Raw genomic sequence first — 25,722 nt, 5'->3', positions numbered from 1 at the left:
TAACCACTTGACAACACTTCCCAGGCAGGGAACAGTTAGGTACATAGGATTAATTGCTGTATTCAGTTGTGGGGTATAAGCCACAAAGCGCCCTAGCAAAACTCTCATTATGGGAGAAGAGTCTTGCCTTAATCTAATGATGCCATTTAAGATTTATGTGTCAGGCAAAATTTACTTTCCAAATGTAGGCAAAGGTAGAGAGAACTTGTCTTGCATTTTAATGAGAGAGAGATGTCTGAAGGACCAAGCATGCATCTGAGTTACTTTGGGCTTCACCCTAGCAGCCCTCTAGCCCAGTTCAAAACAGCATTCATTTGATCAAAAACGATGCCTAACCCAACAAGATTTTGTTAAACCAAACTTCACAGAAAAGACATGGTGAGGAAAAGAGAGCGTCTTTGCAGGTGATCTTGAATTCAACACAGTTTGGGGCTTTTTTATTTATTTAAGGGGTGACATGCTGAATGCATTCATCGCACACATGCACGTGCAGAAATATTGAATTGGCCTTTGCGAGTATGGTCCAGGTTTCTGGTAGGGACAAATGGTTTGAACTTTGCTTCCACGTTGGAAGTTGTACATCTCGCTAAACACTCAAGCTGACATGCTTAACCTTGCCCTACTAGAGTTTAGCTCCACTGTGGCTATTCATACGAGCAAAGGCCCAGATCCCCGGTGAGACTGAAATGGCTAACGAGCAGGTCCCCAGGCCTGGAGTGGATAGGTGCCGAGCTGCTCGTTTTGCCCAAGACAGCACTGGGTGTGCTGTAACAGTGCTTGAGGTGCCTCTGACCTCTTAGGTAACTCGGGTTATTTGGGGTTAATGTGGATCATTTGCTTGGACTTTGATGCCTAAATCCTCCCCAGTTGGCACTTTGGCACCAAAGTGGGTTTTTTTTCTTGGTCTGGCCTAAAATTTGCACACTTGTCAGCACACTTGGAGTCATGAATTGCGACTGTGCATGTCTTTGCCTCCCTGGTGAATAATAGCTTAACCTCATCTGAAGTTACCTTCGGTGGGAGAAAGTCCTCTAAGTTTTAGACATTTGATGTGACGTAATTTTACCATTTATCACAACACTAAAAAAGAAAAAGTCGAATTGACCACCATTTTTGCAGGGTCTATAATAGAATATCCTACTCTTAGCTCTTCAGAAGTAGTTATAAATAATGCATTCTTGCTCCAGAGCGGTGCTAATGACTGCTTTTTTAGAATGAGTTGGCTCTGGATAATTAGTTGAAAGTATTTTTCTGTGGCACAAATGTTCTCAGTTGCTGTATGTATGGGCTTTGTGGTTGGATTTGAAAGTCACAGGGTTTAATCCAATACCTATTAAGGACAATAAAAGAGGGCCATTGATTGGAATACAAGGTGGCTTGATCCCGAACTGATAAATCTCACTTAGTGATTACTATTCCTCCAAATACCTGTGCCATCAAACATTGCTGGGGGCCCCTCCAAATCTGTTGCCAATTGAATGCCGATTCCACAGGGTTTGGTGTTGTTTTAAGGGAAAAACACTATAGATGTTTCTCTCTCTCCTTTTCCCTCTATTTTACTTTTTCTTTATGGATTTTTTTTTTTTTTTTAAGGTCCAGTACTCTGTGTTTTTGGCACTGCTTCCAGCTCAAGTATATCACAGATTGGAATTCTCATTTTTAAGTTTATTTCTGTTCTTGCTTGAAAAACTGAATTAACAAACAATTGATTATCAGTTATAAACTGCAAAAACACCATCTGGTCCTTGAAATTAGCTAGATGGAAGTAAGGGGGGGAAAAAACAGCAAATTCCCATTAGAGGAGCGTTTGCCAGTGGCATAAGAAAAAGGTCTCGTGTCAAGAAATTCGTAGTGAATTGTATGAAATGGCTGTGGCAGCTTGGCAGACGTCACAGGTGCGGTCTTTACCTTCAAGGTGGGGAAAGGTCCGGACGGTAGCTCTTGTCTGCAATGCTGGATGCGTGCACTCGATGCCGTAAAGCAGAGCAGGGCCAACCTTTTTGGCATGCCACAATTTGGGCAGTTGGCCTTGCAACCCAGCACAGAGCTGCAAGGATGCCCCAGGTCCCTGCACCGGTCCTACTCATCCCAGCCCTAGGCGACAGCGCATTGCCCCAACAGCTATTCTGCTTCACCGGGCTGCTCTGACATATATTGTGTGCTGGGCTTTTAAGGAGGGGAGAGGTAGCTTAGAGCCACCTGATCCCACCTCCATTTCTGGATCAGAGAAACTTGGAAACGTGTCCCAGCATCTTTTAATGTCTCCGTGACCCCCTACGGCTACTCGGAGAGATGGGTCACGACTGGAGTCAGCAACCAGACAGGCATTGAAAGTCAGTGTAGACGGGATGGGACGCTTTGGGAGCAGCCTTGTAATATAGCGTTAACAAAATATCTCCATTATAGATGCAATGGTCAGGTCAACCTTCATCAGACCTTTCTCCCCGCCACCACTCCCTTATTAGCTAACTGCTGTCGCCAGCTGCCTGTAACTTGAGCCCTCACCGATTTAATACAGCTTTCAATCACTGCCAATGGGGCTCACGCTTCAATATCATAACTGCTAAACATGCTGTGACAAATAATCTGAGGCTAAGCTTCCAGGACAGAGGAAATCGTTTTCCTCTTGAAATTAAAGTTGGTGCATAATGGAATGCAATAGGATGTTTCCAGCAGGAACATAGCCAGTCTGCCTAGTACATCTTGACTCCCTTTTTTGTGTTTTGCCGGAAGAAACGCGCCGGGTGAAAGAAGTCATTTCCTAGAGTTCAGGATTTGCAATTTGCATTCCATAATCTCTTGGTCATTTAGCGGCAGATAATTTGTCATGGTTTGTTTTAGCTGTTGTGATATTGATATTTATTATGCAAATTGTATTTCCTACATCTTATTGTTCTGCATCCTATGAATACTTAAATTATTATAAACCTTTATACTTAATATGGGTCGTCCTTCAATTTGATGCTTGAGCAGCAGCGGGTCATAATGTACAATATATTATAGGAGAGAATAAAATAAGTAATTAAAAATAGACAAACAAGATAGCCTGGTGCCTAATCACACAGAGGCAAATTGAGTTTCTATGCAGAGTCTCTTAAACCTGAGTTGTTTACCATCATGAAAGTCCTTCTGGAGAGGGACAATCTACAGTGTCCTCGGCCGAGACAACTGCCACCCGGTAGATGGGAGGATAAATCGGGCTCGGTTGCAACGACCCTACCGTCACGTGCGTCTTGTGAAACAGGGTGTTGGGAAGCAACATGATGCATGGCCAGTTCATTCAATCTGTAAAGCAAAAGGAATCTGCATTTCCATGGGCTAAGATAAGAGCAGAGGTTTGAAAGGGGAGAGAGGCAGGGGGAGCAACATGCCCAGTGCTTGGCAATAGATGCAATTCTTCCTGGGTTGGAGGGGTGGAAAGAGGCCTGTGCTGGCAGAGCACCAGCAGGTCTGAATCCACACTGGAAGCAATTCAATCAGTAAAGGTTCTTTCCAAACCTTGAGCGCGATTCAACATTTGCCTGGAGCATTTTTATCGTTGGCCTCAGCAAAGGGAGACAGGGTGGTAAAGCTAAACTGACAACTCACCTGCCGTAGCTTTGCTTGGAATAACCTCGTTAAGCATGGTGGGAACACTTGACTGTCCCCCTCCTCCTCCTCTTTGCTAATGAGTGTGCAGACTCATATAATTTCTAAGGCATCATAAGAGAGGGACGATTGGTTTCTCTTTGCAATATGAGATGAATCCACTGATCAATAGCTAGATGCAGTAGTCACAGTCTATTAAGTCAGGTTTACTAGTCTGGAAGAGCAGTTCTCTGGGTTTGGTCTGGTTTAAAATGCATTGTGGGGGAGGAAGAGGAAGGATTATTAATTTTTGCAGTTTAAGACCTGTCAAAATCACTGTGCCAATGAAAATTTTCAGGGAGCCAGAAGCAATCAAATCGCTGACATCCCCTCCTATCTACTGCTCCCTGCCAATCCAGAAATACAGAGCGGGAGGAATGTGGAGCAGCCAGAGATACCCTGCCCCTCTCTCTCTGTAGCTAAGAGCAGCGTAGGAGCCCTGGTGCAGATAGCATGCTGCCGGGCCTGCAGGGAGGGTGCAAATGGCAGCAGAAAGGGGCGTACAGGTGTCGCGTCGTAGCCAGCCCTTTATCTCTCTCCACTGTCCTGGTCCAAGCCCCTACCCAGACTTGAACGTGTGCAGACGGGAGGACGTGTGGCAGGGTGGTCATTTTTATTGTAGGGGCTTGTGCAAGGATGGGCTGGGTGGAGGGGTGAGGTGTGGCAGGGGCTGGGGAGCAGAAAATGAGAAAGAAATCAAAAGCGTGTATCCCATTTGGTTTGCATCCAACAGCTCTTGGTTGACTGAGGAGTTTTGAAGGCTTCTGGTGAACCAGGAGAACCACGACAAGACCAGCCCGACCTGCCACAGCTGGAAATACCTGCTGGGCGACCTCGGGTAAGGTACGCAGTCTGGAAAACACAGACCCCGTTGTAAAGCATGGCAAGAGACACGGATGAAAACACAGCAGTAGCATTACGGGGTGGCACCACGGCTGTTTGCTCCGAGTGGTGCATCTTGCTTTGTGCATCCCTTTCCCCAACTCCAGAAATACACACCCTCTAACTCAGAGCGTGGCAAGCAGCACTGCCCTCTTCGCATGCTGGGAACCAGCAATTGAATGTCCTTGGGCTGCCTTTTTCTGAGTTTGATGAGTCGGGGAGAGAGCACTAGATGATATCACGGCCTCCCTGGCTGTGTCCCAAAGAGCTAAGATAGGGATCTAGGGTTGCTAATGAAACCTTTCGTACCCTGTCTGTTTTCCTCTCCCACCTATTTATTAATGCTCCTTTCCCACTTTTAACATGTCTGCAGAGTAGGACAAGTCCGCTCTTGTAACATTGCTGAAAAGGATGCCTTCGCAGCCCGGTGTCAGTAGAGGCTGGCTAGGTTTTGGGGAGCTTGTCCAGGTTATGAAACACTGCAATGCACAATGTTCCTGCCATTGCTTGCGGTCTGCTGGCCTTTCTGATGTCACCATTGACTGCTATTAGTAGTTGTGGGGCATTTTGAAGGGTCGGGAGTGTCTTTGGTCCTAGCATTGCTCCTTTCCATGGGCCAGGGACCTGTCTTATTCCAGCAACACGACCACCTGAGGCTCAGCTGGTCTAACTTACTGACTAGGCTGTGCCAGAGACTTAGGTGCCATACATCTATATAAGGGTTTTTGAACCCGAAAGCTTGCTTAATAACTGTTCCCCAACCATTTAGGTTGGTCTAATAAAAGATATCAAATTCACCCAAGGAACCTTGTCTGCATACATCTATATACCGCTTTTGGCTTTACTGGCATCACCTGCGGCCTTGACTTGCACTTGATTAAGAGGAGATGCACATGTGGGAGGTTAGGTAGATGCTCCTGGGTGAGTGAAATTCAGCAAGAAGTGAGCGAGGTTACTGCCTCCTAGGTTTGCTGCCCAGGGTTTGAATGCTTCTCCTGCCAGGGGTGAATCTTACCCCGATTCACATATCCCAAGTCCTCCTCTCTCTTTAGTGGAGCTCATGGTTCAACCTGACCCATGCTGTCTTGTCTGCGCAGGGGTTTTCATCCTCGATGGCTATGGCACGTTGAATTCACCTGGTCTCTAGTTGGGGCAAAGGCCTTGCTCCTCTTTGGTTACTTTCCACCTCCTGTGCCCCCCACGTGGCAGGCGCGGTGGATCTCGTGCCCCCGTGGACTCGTTGAACCAAGCGTTGCAGTCTGGGAGGAGTTGTCTCTGACTCTGGTCCAAGGCAGCTCCCTCCTTGAATTGCCAGCGTGGCCTGTCTAGCTGGGAGGGTATTTCCTAATGTCTTATCAGCAATCCTTGGCTCTTGCAAGAACTTCTGTTGGCCTCGAGGGTCAAGGTGATGTGGGAGGGCAGGGGCGGGGGAACCTGACTCGCACATTTGCTTTCCCTGGCCAGACATGTTGCAGAAAACCAAGCTCAAGCTGTCCTGACTGTAGCAAGACTTGTATTTTTTGCATAGTTCTCACTGCTACGCCTTACAAGTAACGCTACTCCTCTACGAAATGTGAATCATAGACAGATTAACTAATTTATCACAGTGGCATGGTGCATCTCCCCCCACCCCCAGCAACTGAGTTGTGAGCATTAGAAACAGGAGGTACATTGTGTTATCTTCAGTTGTGCTTTCTCTTCCTTTCTGTGTTTTGGCATCCTCTTGTTTTGTCTTTAGAAACCAAAACAGCTCAGATGTCAGTGCTGGAACCAGTACACTTCTGCCGAAATAATGTCTCCCCCCCACGCCCCAACCGGAGCAATTGTTAGGAGTCTCTTTGATGCTATCAAAGGGCTTTATACCCATTTAAAAGACTCAGACAAAGAGAGGAGCAAGAAATAATGGAACCGGTGCTTTGTTTTCTGCTTTTTGTTGGGGAGGTTGAGGTTTTAAATGCGTGCTGGGTAGGTGTTAAAAGCACTTCTTGTTTGGCTCGTAACAAACTACAACACGTTCCTGCTGCAAACAACCCAAAGCCCTCCCGGTCTGCTTGCTTCCCCCAGCCCGAACCCTAACCCGTGCTCCGTGGGTAAGCGGAAGGCCAAAGAGACGCGAAGGGTGGGATACTCGGAAAGGCATCACGGTTGCTTGCTGCTAATGCTGCTGCAGCCGCCTTGGGCTGTAATATCTGCTGCTGCAGATGTCAGGAGTCAAGTCAGCACCTGGTGCGGCGTCAAGAGAGACGTGGAAGAATTGGGGGGCCTGGGTTTAGCACAGAGCCCTCCCGTCCCGGCTCAAAATTCAGATGCAGGCGGTTCAGACAAGGCCAGATTCCCCTGGTGCGGACACTTGCACTCCCGAATACACGCCGCTTTTTTTCAGCTTGCTGCGTGGCAAGGAGTTGGGGGCTTCCACGGAGCGGATCCGTCGTCCCCGCACCGTTTGGTGCACGCGGGTAGTGCGTCGCTTGCGGACGAGCGAGAGCACGTGTGCACGGAGGGGCACTCGCTCGAGTAACCGAGCTGCGCGCATGAGGCCTGACCAGGGCTTTCCCCCATTGTTCTTCCCTCCCGCCTTCCGGGTCCTTCCCGCAAGCTGTGTCCATCCTGCTCTGCACTCTCGCAACAGCGCTCCTGACCAAAGCAATCGGGACACGCAGCATGCGGCATCACTCTTTATCTTTTTTTGCAAAAAAAAAATGATATTTTGTAAAAAAAAAAACTTTTTTTTTGCAAAAAAAGTTATATTTTTAAATTTTTGCAAAAACAACTTTTTTGCAAAAAATATATATTTTGCAAAAAATAACTTTTTTGCAAGAATAAAAAAATATATTTTTTTGCAAAAAAAGTTATTTTTTGCAAAAAAAAATATTTTTTTATTTTTGCAAATAACTTTTTTTGCAAAAAAATTTTTTTTGCAAAAAAAAAAAAAATTAATAAAATTTTGCCAAAAAAAAATTTTTTTTAAATCGTGCACTTTAGGTCCCCTGGTTTGCAAGGGTCGGGGCGCTGTGCACAAGTGGCGTGAGCTGTGGGTGCCCGTTTGGTGTGAGCTGTGCTCCCAGGCGGGCGTCCCTCGCGGGGCGCGTGCCCGCGTGGCACACGGGTGCGGCGCGCGGCGCGGCGGGGCCGACACTTTCCCCCCGGTCCCCGGCGGGCGGGCAGGGGGCGTGGCCAGGGCAGGCGCCGCCCCCGCGTGACGCGGTGGGCGGGGCGCGCGGGCGGGCGGTGCGAGGCTCGGCGCGGCCGCCAGAGCCGAGCAGGTGCCGGACATGGCGGGTCGGAGCGAGCCCCGCGCCTCCGCCTCGGCCGCCGCCGCCCCCGCGCCCGCGCCCGGCCTCCTGCCGCCGCTGCTGCTGCTGCTCTGCGCCGCCGCGCTCATCCCTCGAGGTACGGCGTGCGTGCGTGTGCAAATGCGTGTGTGCACTGCACTGCACTGCACTGCACCGCATGAGTGTGTGCGTGTTGTGACATCACGCGTGTGTGTTTCCCGTGTGGTGTGGTGCGCCCGTGGGTTTCCCCGTGCTCACCCCACGCTGGGGTGCTGCCTGCCCAAGTGAGCGAGTGTGCGAGAGCATCCTGGCACTGCCGCATTTGCCCGTCGGTGCACACTGGAGGCAGCGAGGCGTGCGTGCGGGGGGGTTGGACGCCCGGCACCGACCGCACTCCCCGTCGTGGCACCCGCGCGTGTCAAAGCGGCACGCTGTTCCTCGTTACCATGGAAGCGGCTTGTGGCTCGTTACGGGGCTGCCCTCCGTTCAAATTACCAAAAAAAAAAAAAAAAAAAGTCATGGGTTTGCACATGGGTTTACCCCCCCCTCCCCAAACTCCCCGTGCACAGTCCGGGTGCACGCGAGCGTGCCAAGAAGCCTGCGCGGCGCGTGCTGCAGCGGCGGGGCCGCCTCCGCTCCCCGCGATGCATCTGCAAAGTCGGGAGCGGCGGAAAACCTGTTGGTGCCGAAGTGCAACTTCGGAGGGGTTTGCTTCTCTCCGCTCCGCCGCGGCGCGGCTGAACGAGTCCTTCGGCGCAGCTTTTGTCCGTCCTCCCTCCAGACCAGCGCGCACACCCGGGGATTGTGTTGGATTAAACGGACGGGGCGGCCCATAAACACGCGTCTGCACCGCGGGTCCGTGGGGGGGGGCTCGCACACCCGCGTGCGGCACGACCACTGTGTGTCGCGGGCCCCCGAGTGCCGCCGAGCGCCGGTCGCGCTCCTTCTGCATCGAACCGAGTAGCCGCAGGAGGGACTTGCGCTTGTGCCTGATGGCTTTGATCAAATATCCCTCGTTAATGCCACTTTATATTTACAGTGTGTCACGGGAGACGCGCAGAGCTTCATTTACTGACTTGTGCGACAAGAGGAGCTCGCGTTATTTGTCTGGGACGTTTCGGAGGAACAAGAGAGCCATTGAGCCATCTTTTGAATTTCACTAATAGGAAAAGGGGAGGGTGGGGGGGGGTGAACGGGGATAAAAGAGCAGGCAGTTCTCGGGAACAAAGAGCTTTATTCATGTGTATGTTGTACATGCTTTATCCAGTTTTCCCCTCTTGGGAAGGCGGCGGGGGGAGGAAAACGGGTGTCGCTTTCAGTTCATTATTCCGACTTTGCAGACCCGCTGCCGGAGGTCCGCGTGCTTCCAAGCGGGGCTGCAGCCCCGCGCCGGCGACGACGGGCACGGCGAACGTGCCGTTGACAAACCGGCGGGTGGAGAAGGAAGTCCTAACGACCGCGCAAGTCCCTCCTCCTCCTCCTCCTCCCGGCTCCGCTGTGCTGCAGCTGGAAGCGTTCGCTTGTCGGGAGTAACAACAGGGCGAAGGAGACGTGCCGCTGGCTGCCGGCCTTTTTATTGTAAGAGGGGCAAACGGAGACGGCTCGTAGCGCCGACACCGGGGCACTCTGTGCCGTGGTCGTCGTGGTCTTGAGGATAGTTTGTCACCAGATTGGTTTTTATTTTTTTCCTCCCTTTCAAACATGCCGGTGTAAAATGGAGCCTGGTTTTGTGTGATGCTGGAGTTTGGCAGTGCTCAGGCTCCTACCTGCTAGGTCTTGGCTCGGTGCGCGGTGAATCGTGCAGTCCTTTTGATTTAGATGCAAAAAAAATAACCCCCCCAAACGTTAGCTGAAATAAAAAGCCTTGCACAACGCCACTACGAATACACAGCATCTCATCCTCTCTCCATCCGTCCTTATACTCTTAATGCCTCATCTCGCCTATGAAAAAGTATTCTTATTTTTAAAGCTTTGTGCAGTACGACTGTAGGGGAAGGCTGTGAAATGGAGCCCAGGACATAGCCACAACAGCCTCAATTAAAATGTAGCAGCATTAGCAGCAGCTGAAAAAGAAACAAACGTGAGGGATTCATATACTGCAGTTTTTCAGTTCAAAGAGATGCCTGACCTGTGGGGTGGGCATTTTATTAACTGCAGCGTATAGCAGTAACTGTTGCTGAAAAGGCACCATGCTTTGGGGGACTAATTACCCTCCGTGCTTCAAGTGTGGTTGTCATGAGGCAAGGGGTGAAATATTAGGAAATAATACTCTAGAATTTATTTCAAACACCGTTGTCTTAAAGCTCAAGCATCTATTTATGCTCCATAAAGTTTCATTGCCTGGTAGAAAGAGAAAACCCATGTTATGGCAGTAAACGTTTGGTAACGGCCACAAAGGCTTGTGCCCCCTTCATCTTGGTTAAAACAGGTCGCTTGTCCAAGATACGGCACTGCATTAGTGCAAAACCCTGCTCTTCGGGTGCAGTCCTCTAATCGGAGCGCGGAAATCAGGAGTGTGCTTTGGAGCATGTTGTAATTACTGTGCTGAACGATTCAAGCATGGGTAATTGGAATAGGGATAGGTAATGTTAAGACTTGTTTTAAAATAAGCTAGTAACTCTAGATGGATCTCCGCGTTTCTCTAGCACCTTTTTTTTTTTTTAATCTGATCTCGGTGCTTCACAGTTAATTAAGCTTTACAATGCCACTGTGAAGTCGGGAAGGAATAGAGAGGATGATTTTCAACTAGCCCTGAAATGCAGTCACCGCTGGGGTGGAACGCAGCAGCTGTCTAGCTGCGCACAACACCACTGCACAGCGGTCTAGAAAGAATAACTTTTCGACTGAAACCGCAGGAGGAACTTGAGAGAGGCAGCGTGTCATTGCCCAGGCTGGATCCGGTCATAACACCCAGGTTAACGATCCTACTGGAAGGAAAGTGCAATGGGATCTTGAATGGCACCAGGGAACCCAAGTTTCCTATCGGTGCCAGGATAATTGCACCTCGTCAGCAAGTGATCTCTCATGGCAGTGGGAATGGACAGCCATGCCACTGAGAATATGATTAACCGGACATTTGTAAACATGGTCCAAGATTGGAAGGAGCTTTTATTTTTTCATAGAGCTTTTATGAGCAAACGAGGGTGTGGGGGAAGAAACTCCTGTCCACTGCTGGTTCAGGGAGACCTGGCATGGAAAGATGCACCGAGATTCTGCATGGTGTGCAAACACCTGAGTAAAGGTGCAAGCAAGCGGCTGGTCAGTGAGACATAATAGTCCATCTAGGTTGTGATGTGAGCTCACCTGGGTCTTTGCATCTTGGCAGCTGAGCAAAAGTTGTCGGCATCATGCGTGGGCGAGGATTGTCAGCGCCTCCTTAGACTGCCGTAAGGTCCAAAGTCTGATGGGGAGAGGATTAATCGGCTCTAAAGACGAGGTTTTGGTGGAAAGGGGGGTGGGATCTTCATTTTGAGAATGAACTGGGAAATGAATGGCTGATATGTTTGGACCCCTCTGTGCACCAGGATGGGAGCAGTTGCTCGTGCTCTTGTTTCATTTCCTGGAGGACCTCGGTCCGCTGCGTCCTTTGGCCAGAGCATGGGTTGGAAACCAGAAGAGCAGCTGCATCACTTCTTTAAACCGTAGCCCATTATCAGCATCTGGACATCAATGTTCTGCTGCTGCTTTTATTGTTGGTGTTTTGCTCTGTGTTATTGGGGTGTGTAAATAAAGGAGCAGTTTCTATCCAGCAGCTCTGACTCAGTAACTAAAGATGGCTTGGCTTGGCTTCCTCAGGGCTGTGCCAGACCTCTGAACATGTTGTGTCGGGGCAGCAGTAGACAGACATCCTCTCTGTCCTCCTGCTTAATTACAGTGTCATCTCTAAAAGCAGATCAGCTTTCAACTCTGTGCGCGGGAACCTGTACTTTGAATGCAGTTGGTTTTAGATTAGTCTCTTCGGTGGGCCAGGTAGGCGCTCTTACCATCCTCCTGTCCATCGCAAGGTACCTTCCCGATGGCTTCCCAGGTCAGCAAGACTTACCTGTAGACCTTGTTTAGCATCTTTGGATTTTGAGCAAAACGCATGGGCACGCTTCGGTGTCCGTCTCGGACTCGCGCGCTCTGATGCAGCCCAAAAAGTGAGGTTGCTTTTTTGTGGTTTGGAGGATGCAGATTGAGCAGACTGCAGAAGCTTTCAGTGTAATGCTGGCTGTAAGCTCCAGGCGTTCAGCATGGCTGGAGTGGAGCCAGGTAAGTGCATGCTTACGTAATGGTTTCAGCAAAGCGGGACATGTCATCTGTATCTCGTCGTGGTAATCGGACACCACGGAGGAAAACCTGCAGCCGGTTTTTTTTTGCTTTTATTTTTTTTTTTTTTGTGGCTCGAAACGACCAGGCTTGAACAAATCGCCTTTGTTTGGAAGACTGCAGCAAAGAAGAGGACTTAACCCAAATGGTGGAATTACCAGTGGTGCCTGCTCGTTTAAATCTGTTCCTTTTTTTAGAGACTTAATTGCGTGCTCCAGCTCAGCATCTGCTGTTGTGGTTCACGGGGAGCTCTGCTCCAGAACTTCCTTTGAAGGTCTCCCAGGGCTGGCTGGGAAGCGTCGGTGCATTTGGCCTCAGATTTGCAAATGAGAGGAGAGGGTGGTATATTTTTTATTTTTTTGCACGTGCAGCAAATTATCCTCGGAGACAAAATACCGCAAGGTTTAGTCACCGGTTTAGTGACTGAAGCAGAGCAGCTGTTTTTTCAGAAGGAATGGGGAGAGGCCTCCTGTAAGCATGTGTGGGCAAAGTGCCATCCGTCTGAGCTGATCTAGTCGATTGAACTGGGCTCGTGCTGGCGTGCTGGATCTGACTCGCGTGCTCCCGTCCTGGGCTTTAATGGTCAAGCCTGGGGGCAAGTCTGCAACTGGACTCTGCAAAGAGATGTAGTAGCTCTCGCTCCCTGGACGTTGCGCATCGCTGACATGGCCCTCGGCAATTGTTTGTCACTGGGATGCTCCCCTTCCTGCTCTCCCAGGTGGTCGGTCCAGATTGCTGGTGGTGTTTTGCTGCATTTAAGATCGCTTCTTGCAGCAGTTGAGTTGATACCACGCTCTGATTTCTCGGAGGGCTTGTCTAGGCCACGTACGGGGCTTTGCCTGTGGCTAACGTGATGCAGGGTGTTCCTCTTTGTGTTTGCCTCTTATTTTCACCATGCACTCCTCCAGTTTTTGTAGCTGAGTCCAGTCCTTAACAGAGCACGCCTCTCCTGGCAACTTCTGACAGTGCATAGACAAACCCATCGAAGCCAGCAGCATGTCTCAAGCAAGTCGGTGTTAGGCGTGGCCCTGAGTCGGAGTTTTCCCAAACGTTTGATCCCTGGGGCGTGGGAGCAGCAGTTTGCAGGCGGCCAGTCCCAGCTCCTCCGAGCCCCCTGGCTGCGATGCACATGCAGCTTCCAGCTGCTGCGTGGCTGCGCTGGGGCTGGATATCTGCAAAAACCTGTGTCCCCCAACTTAAAATACAACGAACCCCCCCTAAACCAGACAGACAGACAAGTATCAGTTTTTGTGGCGTTGCCGTTGGGAGGTGCTCGTGGAGTGTATTTCTGCAGCAGGGACGCTTAGGAAACAAAATCGTTAAAACAGCATCGTTGACTACATTTTAATGAAGGGATGTTCCCTGTGAGTCCAGACTTGTCCAGATAAACCCTTAAGAAGCCAAGCCAATCCGTTCTGGATCAAGCTTCCGATACCTAGATCCAAGATGCCATTTTAGCATTACCTCCCATTGAAATTCAGGAATAGCCTTATTGTGGCTTTACTGAAAGACCTGCTCCAGCTTTGCTCTTTGTAGGCATGTCAGTCCTTCAGAGGAGTTGCTTGCCTTCTTTATAAGGCTAGAAAGCAGCTGGTTGAGTGACTGTTTCTTGGACTGGAGACATCAGCACAAGTACCATGTTCTGACATGTTCTCGCTTCTTAGTTCTGCTTTTTAAAGCGCTTATTAGTCAATGATGACTTCAGCTGTGCCCCTTTCTGTATTGCAGCCATCCTAGCAGGAATCTAGTAAGCAACTTTCTCCATTTATAGGGCTTTTGATGCAGGATAGAGAAAATTGCATTTGTGAGCATCGTTTGACTTCTTTTGCCCTTTTAAAAGTCTTAGCTGTAACAAGCCTTCCCCTGGGTTTTGTCTAAGGGTTGGATGTTTCCTTCCCTCTGGCTCCCTACCCCATGAGTGCCGCTGGAAGCCAGGTGCATGTCCCGAAGGAAAAGCAGGCCCTTAGCTGGACGTGATCGAAACAGTTTTTAAACTTGGATATGACATTTAGCAGTGAGAGGTAATCGAGTGTATTTTCTTTGCTGAAACCATTTGTGACAAGCGGGCTCCAAACGGTTGTAGATCACCAGCCCGATTCGTCTTTAGGATGAAGCAAACACACAGCTTCCATTTCTCTTGCTGAAATCCTTGGCGAAACAATGGAAACTTAAACGCTTTTAAAAGCTGCTAATTTAACGTGGCATTGCTTGCCCAAATGGTTTTATCTCTGAAGAGGTTCAGGTACCGATTAGCTTACATGACAGTGAACTTTCCATTCTTTGTTCCTATCTCCTGAACGTACGGCATCTCAAAGATGAGAGGACGCTCTTTGAAAAAATCCATTTGGTAATTGCATTAACATTGGCAGCTCCCATGTGCTGGATTTATCTGCTTGAGAGAAATGGCAAATGCCTCTCCGGGTTTCAATGAAGGACTTGGGGCTTTGTAGTACCTTTTCGAGACAGATAGAGCATGCTCTTGACTCAGTCCTCCATGCTGGCTGTCAGCAGACCATTTACATCTGTTTTTCTTACCCGTTTTCACACGTCAGCATTTGCTGCTGCTATTAGCAAAGAAAAAGCTATTGCTTCATTTATTGAGCTGGAACTATAGCTCCATTATTTTAATCATGTCTCTTACCTTGGATTATAAAAGAAGGTGCATTTCTATTGCTGACAAGTCCAAAGAGCCGTGGGCTGGGTAGGATATTGGAAACGGTCCATATACCTAATTCACAAGCTTGCTTAATTCAGCCATTGTTTAGGAGAATTTTAGGGCCATGTGTCCTAAAACCTTAGTTTGCAGATTTATAGTAAGTAGTTTAGCAGTTATAATCCAGTACCCAATCCTGGAGCGTGCCAATTGTTTGTCTTCACCAGGTCCATGGCTGTCGCTTCTTTAGGGATGCTCTGGCATTCGTATCGCTTCTCTTGGCCTTTGGGTACGTGCACGCTGACTCAGACATAGCTTCCCTCTACTATCCCGTCATTGTCCGACCCACGCACCTTTCTTAGAAACAATTTGTCAGCTCTTAATTCCAGGCACCAGCCCCCATCTGCTAACACCATTAGTTTCCATGCAGTTTGGGCCCCATCCATCTGCTTTTCTTTGTGCAGAATGCGATGCTACTCATGACTGTTCAACGAGTCTTGCCAAAAAAATAAAGGTTAAGTGAAGTGTATGCAAAGCTAAGTCATCTCCGTTACCGCAGTCAGTCAGATACTATGGGATTTCAGCTTAGCATAAAACTGTAAGAGCATGCACCTTTGGTCTAGGAGCATAATTAACACCCACAAAACACATGACCCCTCATCACTTTTTTTTAATCCAGCACTTGAAGTAACCTGTTGTGCCCATTAGGACCAGGATGTTCATTTTCATAGAGCAGATGGGCTTGATTGCTTTTTCTAGTGATGACATTTGGATGCACATGAAAGGGTTACAGGGACACTTGGCTGAGTATTAAGCATTACCCCTGGCCAAAGAATTTCCTAAAATAAGGGAATGCGTACATCTGTGTTCAAATCTTCTTTTGCAGCTGCCAAACCCACATGCTGCTGCCACTGTTAGCTGCCTCTTCTCACCTCCCATGTCAAGTGTTTGGGGTTTCTTCCACTGTGTCAGCTAGTGAGGACAGATTAGCCTCCATCATCCTGGACTCTGGTGGGAAGGACATCTTCCTACTCCAGGGAACTCCTGATGCTTGGATGTGTCCCTGGTTGTAATGCACTTAAAGACTTTGCCATGCCCCGTTGTTCTGGTAGGAAGTCCGGTGCAGTGGCATGCCGAGTTCCCCCAGAGATGGGGAAGAGGAGACTATTTCAATAGGGAGGAAAACTGCAGTCATTAGTCTGCACCCTTCCAGCTTCTTTGCTTCCCACATCCCTGCAGCCGTATCAGATAATCAGAGTGGATCCATCTCTAAGTAATCCCGTGCCAAGGAGGGGTCACGTTATTGAACAAGTGCAAGTAGGTTTGTATTTTCCTAAATTTTACTCCATTTCCTTGTGGAAACTGCCCTGTAAATTCCTTGTCAAGCAGCGGGTGGTCCGGGTTGCACGGCGAGGGTCTTCAGGCGTTCTCAAGGCCCTGGCTGCACTGTTCCTCACCCAGGTGAGCTGCATTTTCAGCTGAACCTCGAACTATCGCTGGTTTGGTTTCACATTTCTACCAGGCGGTCTTAAGCTGTGGCCATCCTTGCTCGTCTCGTTGACTGCCTTGCTGGCACTTGCAGATGCGATGTCGAGGGTGGAGGAAAGGGGATGCCAGTGAAGGACAGCATCATTCAAGTGAGTGCAATGGAGCAGAGGTGGCCACGCTGCCTCAAGCCTCTGGAGTCCATCTCGCCTATCGGCATAGTGCTCCATATGTTGGAAGAGCCACGGCTGCACCTGGAGAGCTTGAGCTACCATCTGGCCACGGTCACACCCCTTGTCCTGTGCAAGGTGCACATCTGCACTTCCTAGAGAAATGCAGGGGCTGGATGCTGACCTTCAGGGTTGAGAGTCCCCGGGGGAGACTGACCACCACGTTACAGGGGACTGGGTGTTAGTGCTCCTTTTGGGGTGCAGGTGAAAAATGTGCTCTTAAGGATTTGCTTGTGCTTGCAGAGTGGCAGGGTCACAGATACAGCAAGCCTGTATTGCAGCTGTGCAAGCGGGGACTATCTGACCAAACATCTCCAGTATTACTGCATTTGCTCCCAGCAGCAGTCACCAGTGCCTTCACCTGACCAAGCCTCTCTCAAAGGGCTTGTTCAGGCTGGGACTTGGACTGCCTCCATCAAGCCATCACTAAGTGGTTGAAAGTTTGTCTCCTGTGAACTGGTTAGCTCCTTTTTTTTCCCTTTTTCCCCCCCTTTTTTGTCACCCATCCACTATAGCATCCTTAAACACAAATCCAGAACACGTCACATTTTGATGCAAGACTGCCTGCGGGAAAAGGTTTTCAGGCTTAAATTGCAAACAGCACGCTTATCTTTCTGTCCAAGTAGTGGCGCTTTATAATTAAGATCTCTTGATGGCCCATGTGCTCCATTTGAGATGCTGATGCAGAACTTGGCTGGCTCCAGGGAAAGATGAGATTTGCTATCAATTCAAATGGCAGCTAGATGGGGAACGGCTAGTAACAACAGGCCTGTGCCAAATTTCTACCCATGAGAGAGAGAGGGGAAAGGTTTTCCCTTGTTACCCGCTTCCTGAGCCTGCAGCCCTCTCGCACTTGATTTCAAGTACGTATACCATGCATACGTTCTCAGAGGAGTTCTGGGAATAAGGAAATGAGTACTGGAGTGACGGATATTTTTGCTCTGTTCAGTAATAGAAATATGAGTCTACTGCATCAAAAGAGAAATCAGAGTAATTGGATCAAGCACGAGGAACTGCTTGTTGCTGCCTTTTTTTTTCCCCCCCCCTTAATGTGGCTTCCAGGCAGCCTCCCCCTCAAAGTGTTTCCTTTAAATATTTGTGGTGTTTAATCTTTAAAGTTGGAGCTGCTGCTAAGTATGATTTTTGCTATAATTAGGCTAGAAAGCAAGCTGCCTTCAAACGATCTCCTGTTTAAACAGAATACGTTTTGCTTCGTGTTAGCTCTAAGGTGAATAAATAAAAATAAAGGGCAAAAGTAAAGGAAAGACACTTTCCCCCCCCCTCCCTCTCTTAATTCATGTCCAAGGAGTAGATTGAGGGTTGTATGGGACTCCGAATATAGAGGTGGCACCTGGCCTACATACGTTTTATTGCTGTAATATTTTCCTTAAATGCATTCAGTGACACTGATATATCTGTGACCTTGAAAAGGCATGTGGCTCTTTTAAAAGCTATTTCAGCCCCCCCAGCTGCTATCATATATCAGGGGATAACTTCTGGGCAACAGCTGCTCTTCATCCATAAACAATGGTTGCAACTATCTGACTGAGTTGAATTGGGGAGGAAAGGGCTAGTGGCTCTTGTTTATAGCTGAATCACGGAGATTGTCTTCTTTACATGAACTTCCATTTATTTGACCTTCTACTCTGCCGGCTGAAGGCATGTAGACTGTCAGCACAGTTTTATTCCTTGCAATGCTCCATAGCTTCAAAGCATTTCGCTCGCAGCTGTAAAGCTATAATGTCTTCAGTCACACAGTTGTGTTTGCCTATGTATTATGTATGGATTAGCTCAATTGGTTGAGGTTTTTAGAGGAACGACAAATATTTTCCTAGTTTTCGTGAAGCATAAGGGGATGCCATATTTTTTGGTGGATGTTGCAGATAGGAACGGCCCAGTAAGGGTGAGGTATGAAGCAGTCTTCTTACAGCATTGCCTCAGGTAACTATTTCTTTTTTTTCCCCATAGTTTGCCGCTGATAAGCTGGTGAAGACACGATGCTGATTTCAGACCAGTCTCATTTCTTGAGTAAAATCAGTGCCGTTATGATACCGCATAGGATAAAATGTCTCTCCATAGGATTAGCTGTCATCTGACTCTAACTTCAGTCTTTATGACTGAGCCCTACAATATTCCCATGTAGATAACTGTTCTTATAGGTTATCTACTTTATTCTGGAGTATTTTGCATGAAAACAAGCTTTGGTTCTTGCATTGGCTATCTTCTATGACCTGCTGCTCCGAAATGCTAACTAATAAGGAGTATGGAAGGAGAGAGTTCAGATAAGTGAAAGCAGTAGGAACGGGTAGATCAGGTTCTTCGGGTAAATCTAGTATCTTTTATTAGACCAACTTATATAGTTGGAAAAATTCATCTTTGCAAGCTTTCCAGATACCCTTCATCAGGCAGAGGAAGCGTCAGGCAGAGTCAGGAACAGGTGAGCTCTTAAAACCATTCCCAAATTAATTTATTTCTTTATTCAATTTATTTATTTATCATTTATTTATTTATTTATTTGTTATTCATTCATATATTTGTCATGTATTTATTTATATGCGTGTATATATGAATAAATAAATAAATAAATAAATTTGGGAATGGCTTTAAGAGCTCACCTGTTCCTGACTCTGCCTGACACTTCCTCTCTAAATATATAAATATTTCTCTCTCTCTCTAATATGAATAAAAAATAGATGATCTTTGTGGCTGAGACAGGAAGAGGAGATGTAGTGTTGTACTATGTAAGCTGTTTCTAAAGAGAATGTGTGCCAGTTTTTGTTTTTTTTTTTTTTAGGTGTCAGCAGCTCTTTAAAACATTCCTGTCCACATCACTTTTCCTGTATTAATTAAGAGAAGATAACTTCAGAATAACATTGTAATGCTGCCGAAGTTTGAGATACTGCACAATGCCACTTGGTATCGTTATCACTTCCTGATGACTGTCTAATTAGGATTCTTGGGGTTAGAGTTAAATAGAAAGCTGATCCACAAACATCACAACTGTTAATGTTTGTCAGGGAATGAACGTCAGCTTTGTCAAGCTTCAGCTTGCTTGCTTGCTTGTTTGGAGGAGGCACACGTCTTTTTTCCTCCGGGGGGGAGAGCAAAACAAAAAAAGACCGTCTTAGTATAGGAAGCGTTTTTGTGACGGTAATGGAAATCTAGGTCAGCTTAACAGCAACTTGAGTTTTTTAGGCAGATTAATTTTTTTGCCACTCTAGGTTTTAGCATGCTGTGCAGAGTCCAGGGAAAACCGTGTCTAGCTCCTTAGCACGGATTAGTCAACCCGGGGTCTGCAATGAAGCTGTTGTGGGAGGGGGTTTTGATTTCTAGTCGAGCAGCGAGTATAGGGGGTCCCGAGCTGACGCTGCGCCCAGGTGGATTCAGCGTGTCTGAACCCTTCCTCTGATGCATCGTTTGCACTTGAGCCATGCAAGGTGACGCTCCTCTTGGAGACTGCGCAGGAGAAGCAGCTGGGCGCACGCTAGTTGGTGCAGGGGGTGGACTAGCTGACCTCCTGAGGTCCCTTCCAGCCCTAATTTTGTATGATTCTGTGATTCCAGCGTGCGATGGACCAACGGCCTCTAGCATCTAGAAGATAGCTGGGTGTGCCTCCGCGCAGCTTCCCCGCGCCATGCTTGTGGATGTGAGTTGACTACAAGCGAGGAAAGAAATAAGTCCAGTCCTCCCAGTTCATCCATTTCTTTTAACCCCTGGGTCTGGATTTTATCCTAGAGGCCTGTTCTGAATGTCTGAGCCTTGATCTTCACTGTCATGACTAGTACATTGTCCTCCTGCTTATTCACTACTGCTTTATTGCTTCAACAGTCTCTTTAAGGTCCTTCTTGCCCTCATAGGAAAAATTATCCTTTTTGACCTCGGTGTTTTGTTAGCCCACCTTGTGCCCAGATGGATAACTTCTGCTTCGTGCTCAAGAAGTTATCTCTCTCCTAGGTGGAGATTACATGACTGCTGTTTCATGCCAGTTCACGTTGTTACCTCTCTTTTCCCTCCTGCGATGCTAGAAGGGAGTGAAATGTGCAGGAAACATTACTCATTTTAAATAGTTTTGTCTGCCAGGTTAATGGGACTCTTAAGTTGAGCCTCACGAGCTCTGTCCATAGTAACTGCTTCTAAGTTGATTTAAAGTTCTTAAATACTCCACATAACCTTTTGAAACCAAATGCACACATTTTCATGTGCTTATAAAAATCCATACCTAGGAGTTGCTCTGTCTGATGAATGCAATGGGAGAGGAGCGTAGCACTTTTTGAGGGGGAAGCAACACGAGAGTGAAAGCGTCAAGGGGCATTGCCTCCATTCAGAGAGCCTCGAGGACAGCTGGGTAAGGTAGCCTGGTCAGGAAAACCGCAAATACTTGGAGCGCGTTCATTTACGGCCACGCAGAAAATATATTTTGAGCCTAATAAAACGGAAGGTTTATAGCAGAACCAATGATGTTGCTTTTTAAATCACCCCAGGAGAATTGAGTGCACCGTTGCATAATGAATCTCTCGTCCATGCTCTCTTTTCTGCAGATGCAATCTTATTAAGGTTTTAAGTGTGTTAACACAATGAGATGCATGTTGAATCCAGCTCTGTAAGCCACATGCACCATGTCAAATACCGCTATCTTCTGCCTCTTGTCTTTTAATGCAATAACATTACATGCATAGTTACTGCCAGAGGGTGAATGGGTCGTTTGGTGCGGTTCTCCCAGGCGGACGGGCCTGTTGATTCTCTCAGTTTTACTTTTAGGTCAGGGTTTTTCCTTCTTTTCTACCTCAAAGAATAACACAACTCATTAGGGTGCACCCATCTTATTAAAAAAGATAAATAACCTGCTGGTCCTTTTAAGTGTGTTTGCACACTGTGGGTTTGGAAAGGTATTAAAAAAAGAAAATCAGGCTGCTGTGGATTTGTGCATGAGCTCTCAAGCTTTAGGGCCTGGCTTCAAAGTTAGGGCTGGTCACAAATTAAGTTCAATGGAGCTCCTTAACCATATGGCTGGGGAATGAGTGTCCAGCCAAGAGGCACAAGCCACAGCGTCGGGTGAAGTCTGGACCCGCGGGAGCGTTGGAGGTCTGGAGTGAGGCATGTTGGAGGAGTGGTTGCCTCTAATTTGCTAGGCTGATACTACCCATATATATGCTGAGCAGATTAAAAAGCAACCCCGCTGCCATGAATAATTTATGATGGCAGCTCTGCATAGTTAAGGTTGATTTCTGGAACAGACTTAAAACGGGGGCATAAGTGTGGGCGCTTTTTCTGCACGTAAGTGGTCTTTCCAGATGGAACTGCAGAGGGTTTGGTTTTTTGGGGCCCTTTGATGTGTCTTTAGAGGGGGTTTTCTTTGGATTGGTGTCTTTTTATGAACTTTAATAGGAAACAGTTTTGGAAACGGGCATTGGTTAGATTTGCAGGATTCCTAACATCTTGCTGCTGAGCCGGTGCTTTCCGAGTGTTGGTGTGGGACATTGTAGGTTTAGGGGGGTCTAATTTCGATGCCCATGTTGGTCTTGGGGCAGGGGACTTGGCTTATCTGTTTGTTCAGATGATTAGGGAATTGTGTGGGGGCTCCGGGCATTGGTTGGGTGCCCTCTTTTATTGTATTTGGCTTTTGACAAACCAAACAAATGATAAACTTGCAATCCGCAGTCATCAGCATTAATATGTTTAAATCCTGTAATCAAATAGGCAGTAGCTTAAATTACCTTGCTGTAAATAAGCATTGGTAAGCAATTTTGAATGGGATCATATGAGTCTCCTTCCAAGTGGGGCAGGAAAGAGGGTAGTGAGGCTGGCTGTGGGTTGCACGGGTGCAGTGATCACACAAGGAAATGCAGACAAAATGTTTTGGGGTGCGCATTTCGAGAGCTGGTTCATGGAAGGTCTTGGCTCCCCAATCCTCCCGTCCCCTCCTCAGTCATTGCTGCCAGATGTACGTGCGGGAGGGTGGCCTGTGAAATGGCCAGTTGTCATTGCCACAAAGTCCCTGAGCGTGGGATGCTTTTAGGATATGAGCAGTATTTTATCGCTTTTAAATCAAATGTCTTCAGGTTGTCTCAGTTCACTTGCCCACAATTTGCAGACCATGTGAATCCAACACAGTTTTAAAGTTTTAATAACTTAGTGCGTTTACCATTCTAAAAAAACCCAACAAACCCAACCAAATAAATTAGTGTTTTCCCATTCTTCATTCATTTCAAAAAGCGGCCAGAAAACCTTTTCCGAAATGTTTGTAAAAGTGGCACGTGAATGAACGTGCTAAAGGGTCATTTTTTTGGTTGCTTAATATGAGCACCGGGAAACAGTGAAATTCAGTGAAAATAACTCTTTTGAAATTGGTATCTTTTTTATTTTAAATTGGTTCCTAGGATTTATATTTAAAAAATGTGAAGCCAAGCGGGAAAATAAATGGCATGGTTAAATATTGAAGCAACTTGCTTCAGTTTTCCTGGAAAATATATGGATCCGGTGGAATGGAAACCACAGCTACTAAAAACTGCTGCCCATAAATTGCCGCGTGTACAGCTTAGAAAAGTGATAAAAGTAGACCTTCGCGTTGGCTTGATCTTGCAGGTCAGTGCACATTTCAAGAGTTGCTTGTGTTGATTTCCCTTTGTGCCCTTTTTGTATTGACTTTAACCATTTACCATAAGTGTGCGCCATCTGTGTCATTTATTCAGCACACAGTGTTGTATGCTAAGTCATTTGTTGGGTTTTCTTTCCCCCCCTTGCATTCATTTGTCCAGATTATCAGCCTGCAAAGGAAAACGGACTTGTATTTACATGATTTAGTTGTAAATACGGCGAACGTGTTGATGGATATTGTTGTCATAAGTGCTTACAGCTACTGAATTCCTTGTTTGAAATCTGTACAGGTGATGCGTGCTATTAGGCTCCCAAGGGAGCTGTGGCAGCGAGCTCACGGCTTTCCTGTGGAAAAGGAAACCTCAGGTGTGGCTGGGTTGCGGTACTGCAATTATATGGAAGATCCTAAAGTCAGGCCCTCTGGCTTTGGGGAACTGGCGTGGATTATGAGATGAGACTTGATGAAGCAAAGGAGGAACTTGCTCCATGCCTGATGCAATGAGAAGCCAATGAGTTGGAGACCAGATGTCTAAAGGACCGTAATTTGCTAACGTTATACAGAGAGCATGGGATGAGGGACGTGCTAATAGGTGCCGTTGAGGTTAAAGGAACAAATATGTTATTTGCCAGTAGCTTGTACTTAACTGACTAATAAGCAGTAGTAATTCTAGTGGTAACTCTCACTCGCCTTTTAGATGATCATTCGTAGGCAGAGTTGTTCTGCGTGCAAGCCATAGTTGCAGCAAGTGTGTGGGTTTTTATTTTTCTGGGTCCAGAGGGTAGGCAGTGTTTGGCAAAGCTGCATGAGACACCTCGGCATGCTCTAAATCCTGGGCTCTTTGTATTGGCCTGAAGCACGGATGCAAAATTTAGGGCATCTGCAGAAGGGTCTGGTTAGAGGAAAGTGGGTTGACTGTATTGACTGTGCCCGTCTCCAGGTAATGCTACCTTGCCATCGTGCTCCTGCGCCAGCTTGCAGGCGGGTAGGTTAGACAAACACACTGCAAAGAAGCTTGCCTCTCCTACCGGGAGGTTTGGGACCCCAGCCCTGACTTGGGGTTCAGGAAGTGCTTTGCAGTTTGCTGAATCAGGCCGCAAATTCATAAAGCACATTGTGAAAATGAAGTGCTGCAAAGGGTAGCGATGCCATATGCTGCTGTGGGCTTGAGTGATTTTTATTTTTCTTTCCTTGTGGTGCAGTTAACTGCTGATTTCAAAGTGAAGGCGAGGGACTTTGGACGGTCCCTAAATTTCACTCCCAGACCTGTCCTGTGTTCAGTTTATGGGCTCATGCTCCAGAGGCTTGAGTTTTCTAAGCACATTTCTTAGAATAAATTACGTTCAGGTTGGACAGTCTCTCTTTTTTTTAATTTTAATTAAGCTAATTTTGAAACTGCAGCGCTCGTGAAAGAAGGAAAAAAGTATTTGCAGATCAGCCACCCTGTGAATTTATTTCCTCGCCTGAATCTTGAACACATGCATTGCTGGGAAGTGTGGATGTGCTGGGGAGATAATCTCAGCAAGGCTGAGAAGTGGGGTGAGCAGCGACTTGCTCTGAATTCATTGCATTGTGCGGCTGTCAGCTGTGACTCCACACCATAGTCCTGGGAAAGTTTCAGTGTCTTGCAAAACGTCCATTCACCTATGTGGGAAAGAGAGGATACTTGAGTACTTAATATGGACAAAAGAGCCCTCACAAAGTCCCGCATCCAGATGGATTACACGAGGAACTTGACATCTTGTTTAAAAACAAATCATTCATTATGTAGCGATGAATAATCAAGCATTGCAGTTCCATCTCTGGAGATTCCCTTTTTGGTTAGGATTTTGATAGTTCAGTAATTAAAAGCTAAAAGCTATTACGCTGTCTACATGTTGATCAATTGGTAATTAAAAAGTTGATGATAGATATGGCATTTCATGGGACTGGTTTGTTATGAGCAAATTCCCTTAGTCTTTTTGAGATTTGTCACTTAACTTAGCACTTGCATGTTTTTCAATATTCATGGGGTTTTTACTTGAATTTTTAATTTTATTGCACGCTGCAATTTAAGATTCTAAAATATCACCTCATTTAAATGTAGTCGGAAAAGTTAGTTGCCTGTCTGCTGTCAAGCTACCACCGTTCACTTGAAGGCTATGTAAATGTTCTTCCTCTGGATACCTTGTAATGGTTTGGTTGTGGTATCGTTAATTTGCTGTGGCAGATGGATTTGTGGCTGGCTTAATTGGACTGAAACTAAGACCAAATACTTCAAACTACTTGAGGTTTGACCCTTGGCACAGGGTGCAATCCCTGGAGGAGTCGCTCGGCTTTCGTGATGGGATTTTAATCCATAGCTAGTGTGATGTACTAATTGGGACAGGACTAATGCAAGCTCACAGGCTGGTATCTTGCCTGGACCCTTGAAATATGGACGCACGTCCCACTTCCCACATAGCGACAGCCCTCGTTCAGGGGATGCTGTTCTCGTGACCTCAAGCAGGCTTTGTTTTTAAGCGTAACTCCAGATCTCACGTTGCGCCCACCACAGTCTTTTCAAGCATGGGGCGTGCGTGGGAACCCAACGTTTCGGGACCGCATCAGGTTTTCTCAGCCAACCTCGCCCTTTGGAGATTCAGGGATATAGTCAACAGATGGGGACAGTCATGCAAGAAATGCATCTGCTCT

At 47.2% G+C, this 25,722-nt stretch overlaps 1 protein-coding gene and 1 long non-coding RNA gene across 6 annotated transcripts in view; both read left to right on the top strand.

The window, feature by feature from the left end:
- The window catches only part of LOC132246555 (uncharacterized), a 65,240-nt gene extending 59,995 nt beyond the window's left edge, over positions 1-5,245 (top strand). The window contains exon 3 of the long non-coding RNA XR_009457926.1: positions 4,361-5,245. This is a non-coding gene — a long non-coding RNA (uncharacterized LOC132246555). The remainder of the gene's footprint in view (positions 1-4,360) is intronic.
- A 2,521-nt stretch (positions 5,246-7,766) lies between these two features.
- The window catches only part of CADM1 (cell adhesion molecule 1), a 265,868-nt gene continuing 247,912 nt past the window's right edge, over positions 7,767-25,722 (top strand). For all 5 annotated transcript variants that reach the window (XM_059719750.1, XM_059719748.1, XM_059719749.1 and 2 more), the window contains exon 1: positions 7,767-7,899. In XM_059719750.1, the coding sequence (XP_059575733.1) occupies positions 7,782-7,899 (118 nt within the window). In that variant the 5' untranslated portion in view covers positions 7,767-7,781. The remainder of the gene's footprint in view (positions 7,900-25,722) is intronic.

This window comes from Alligator mississippiensis, chromosome 16, assembly GCF_030867095.1.
Source record: "Alligator mississippiensis isolate rAllMis1 chromosome 16, rAllMis1, whole genome shotgun sequence".
Lineage (NCBI taxonomy): Eukaryota > Metazoa > Chordata > Crocodylia > Alligatoridae > Alligator > Alligator mississippiensis.
Note: the sequence above shows the minus strand (reverse complement) of the source record. Positions and strands in the feature narration are given on the sequence as shown.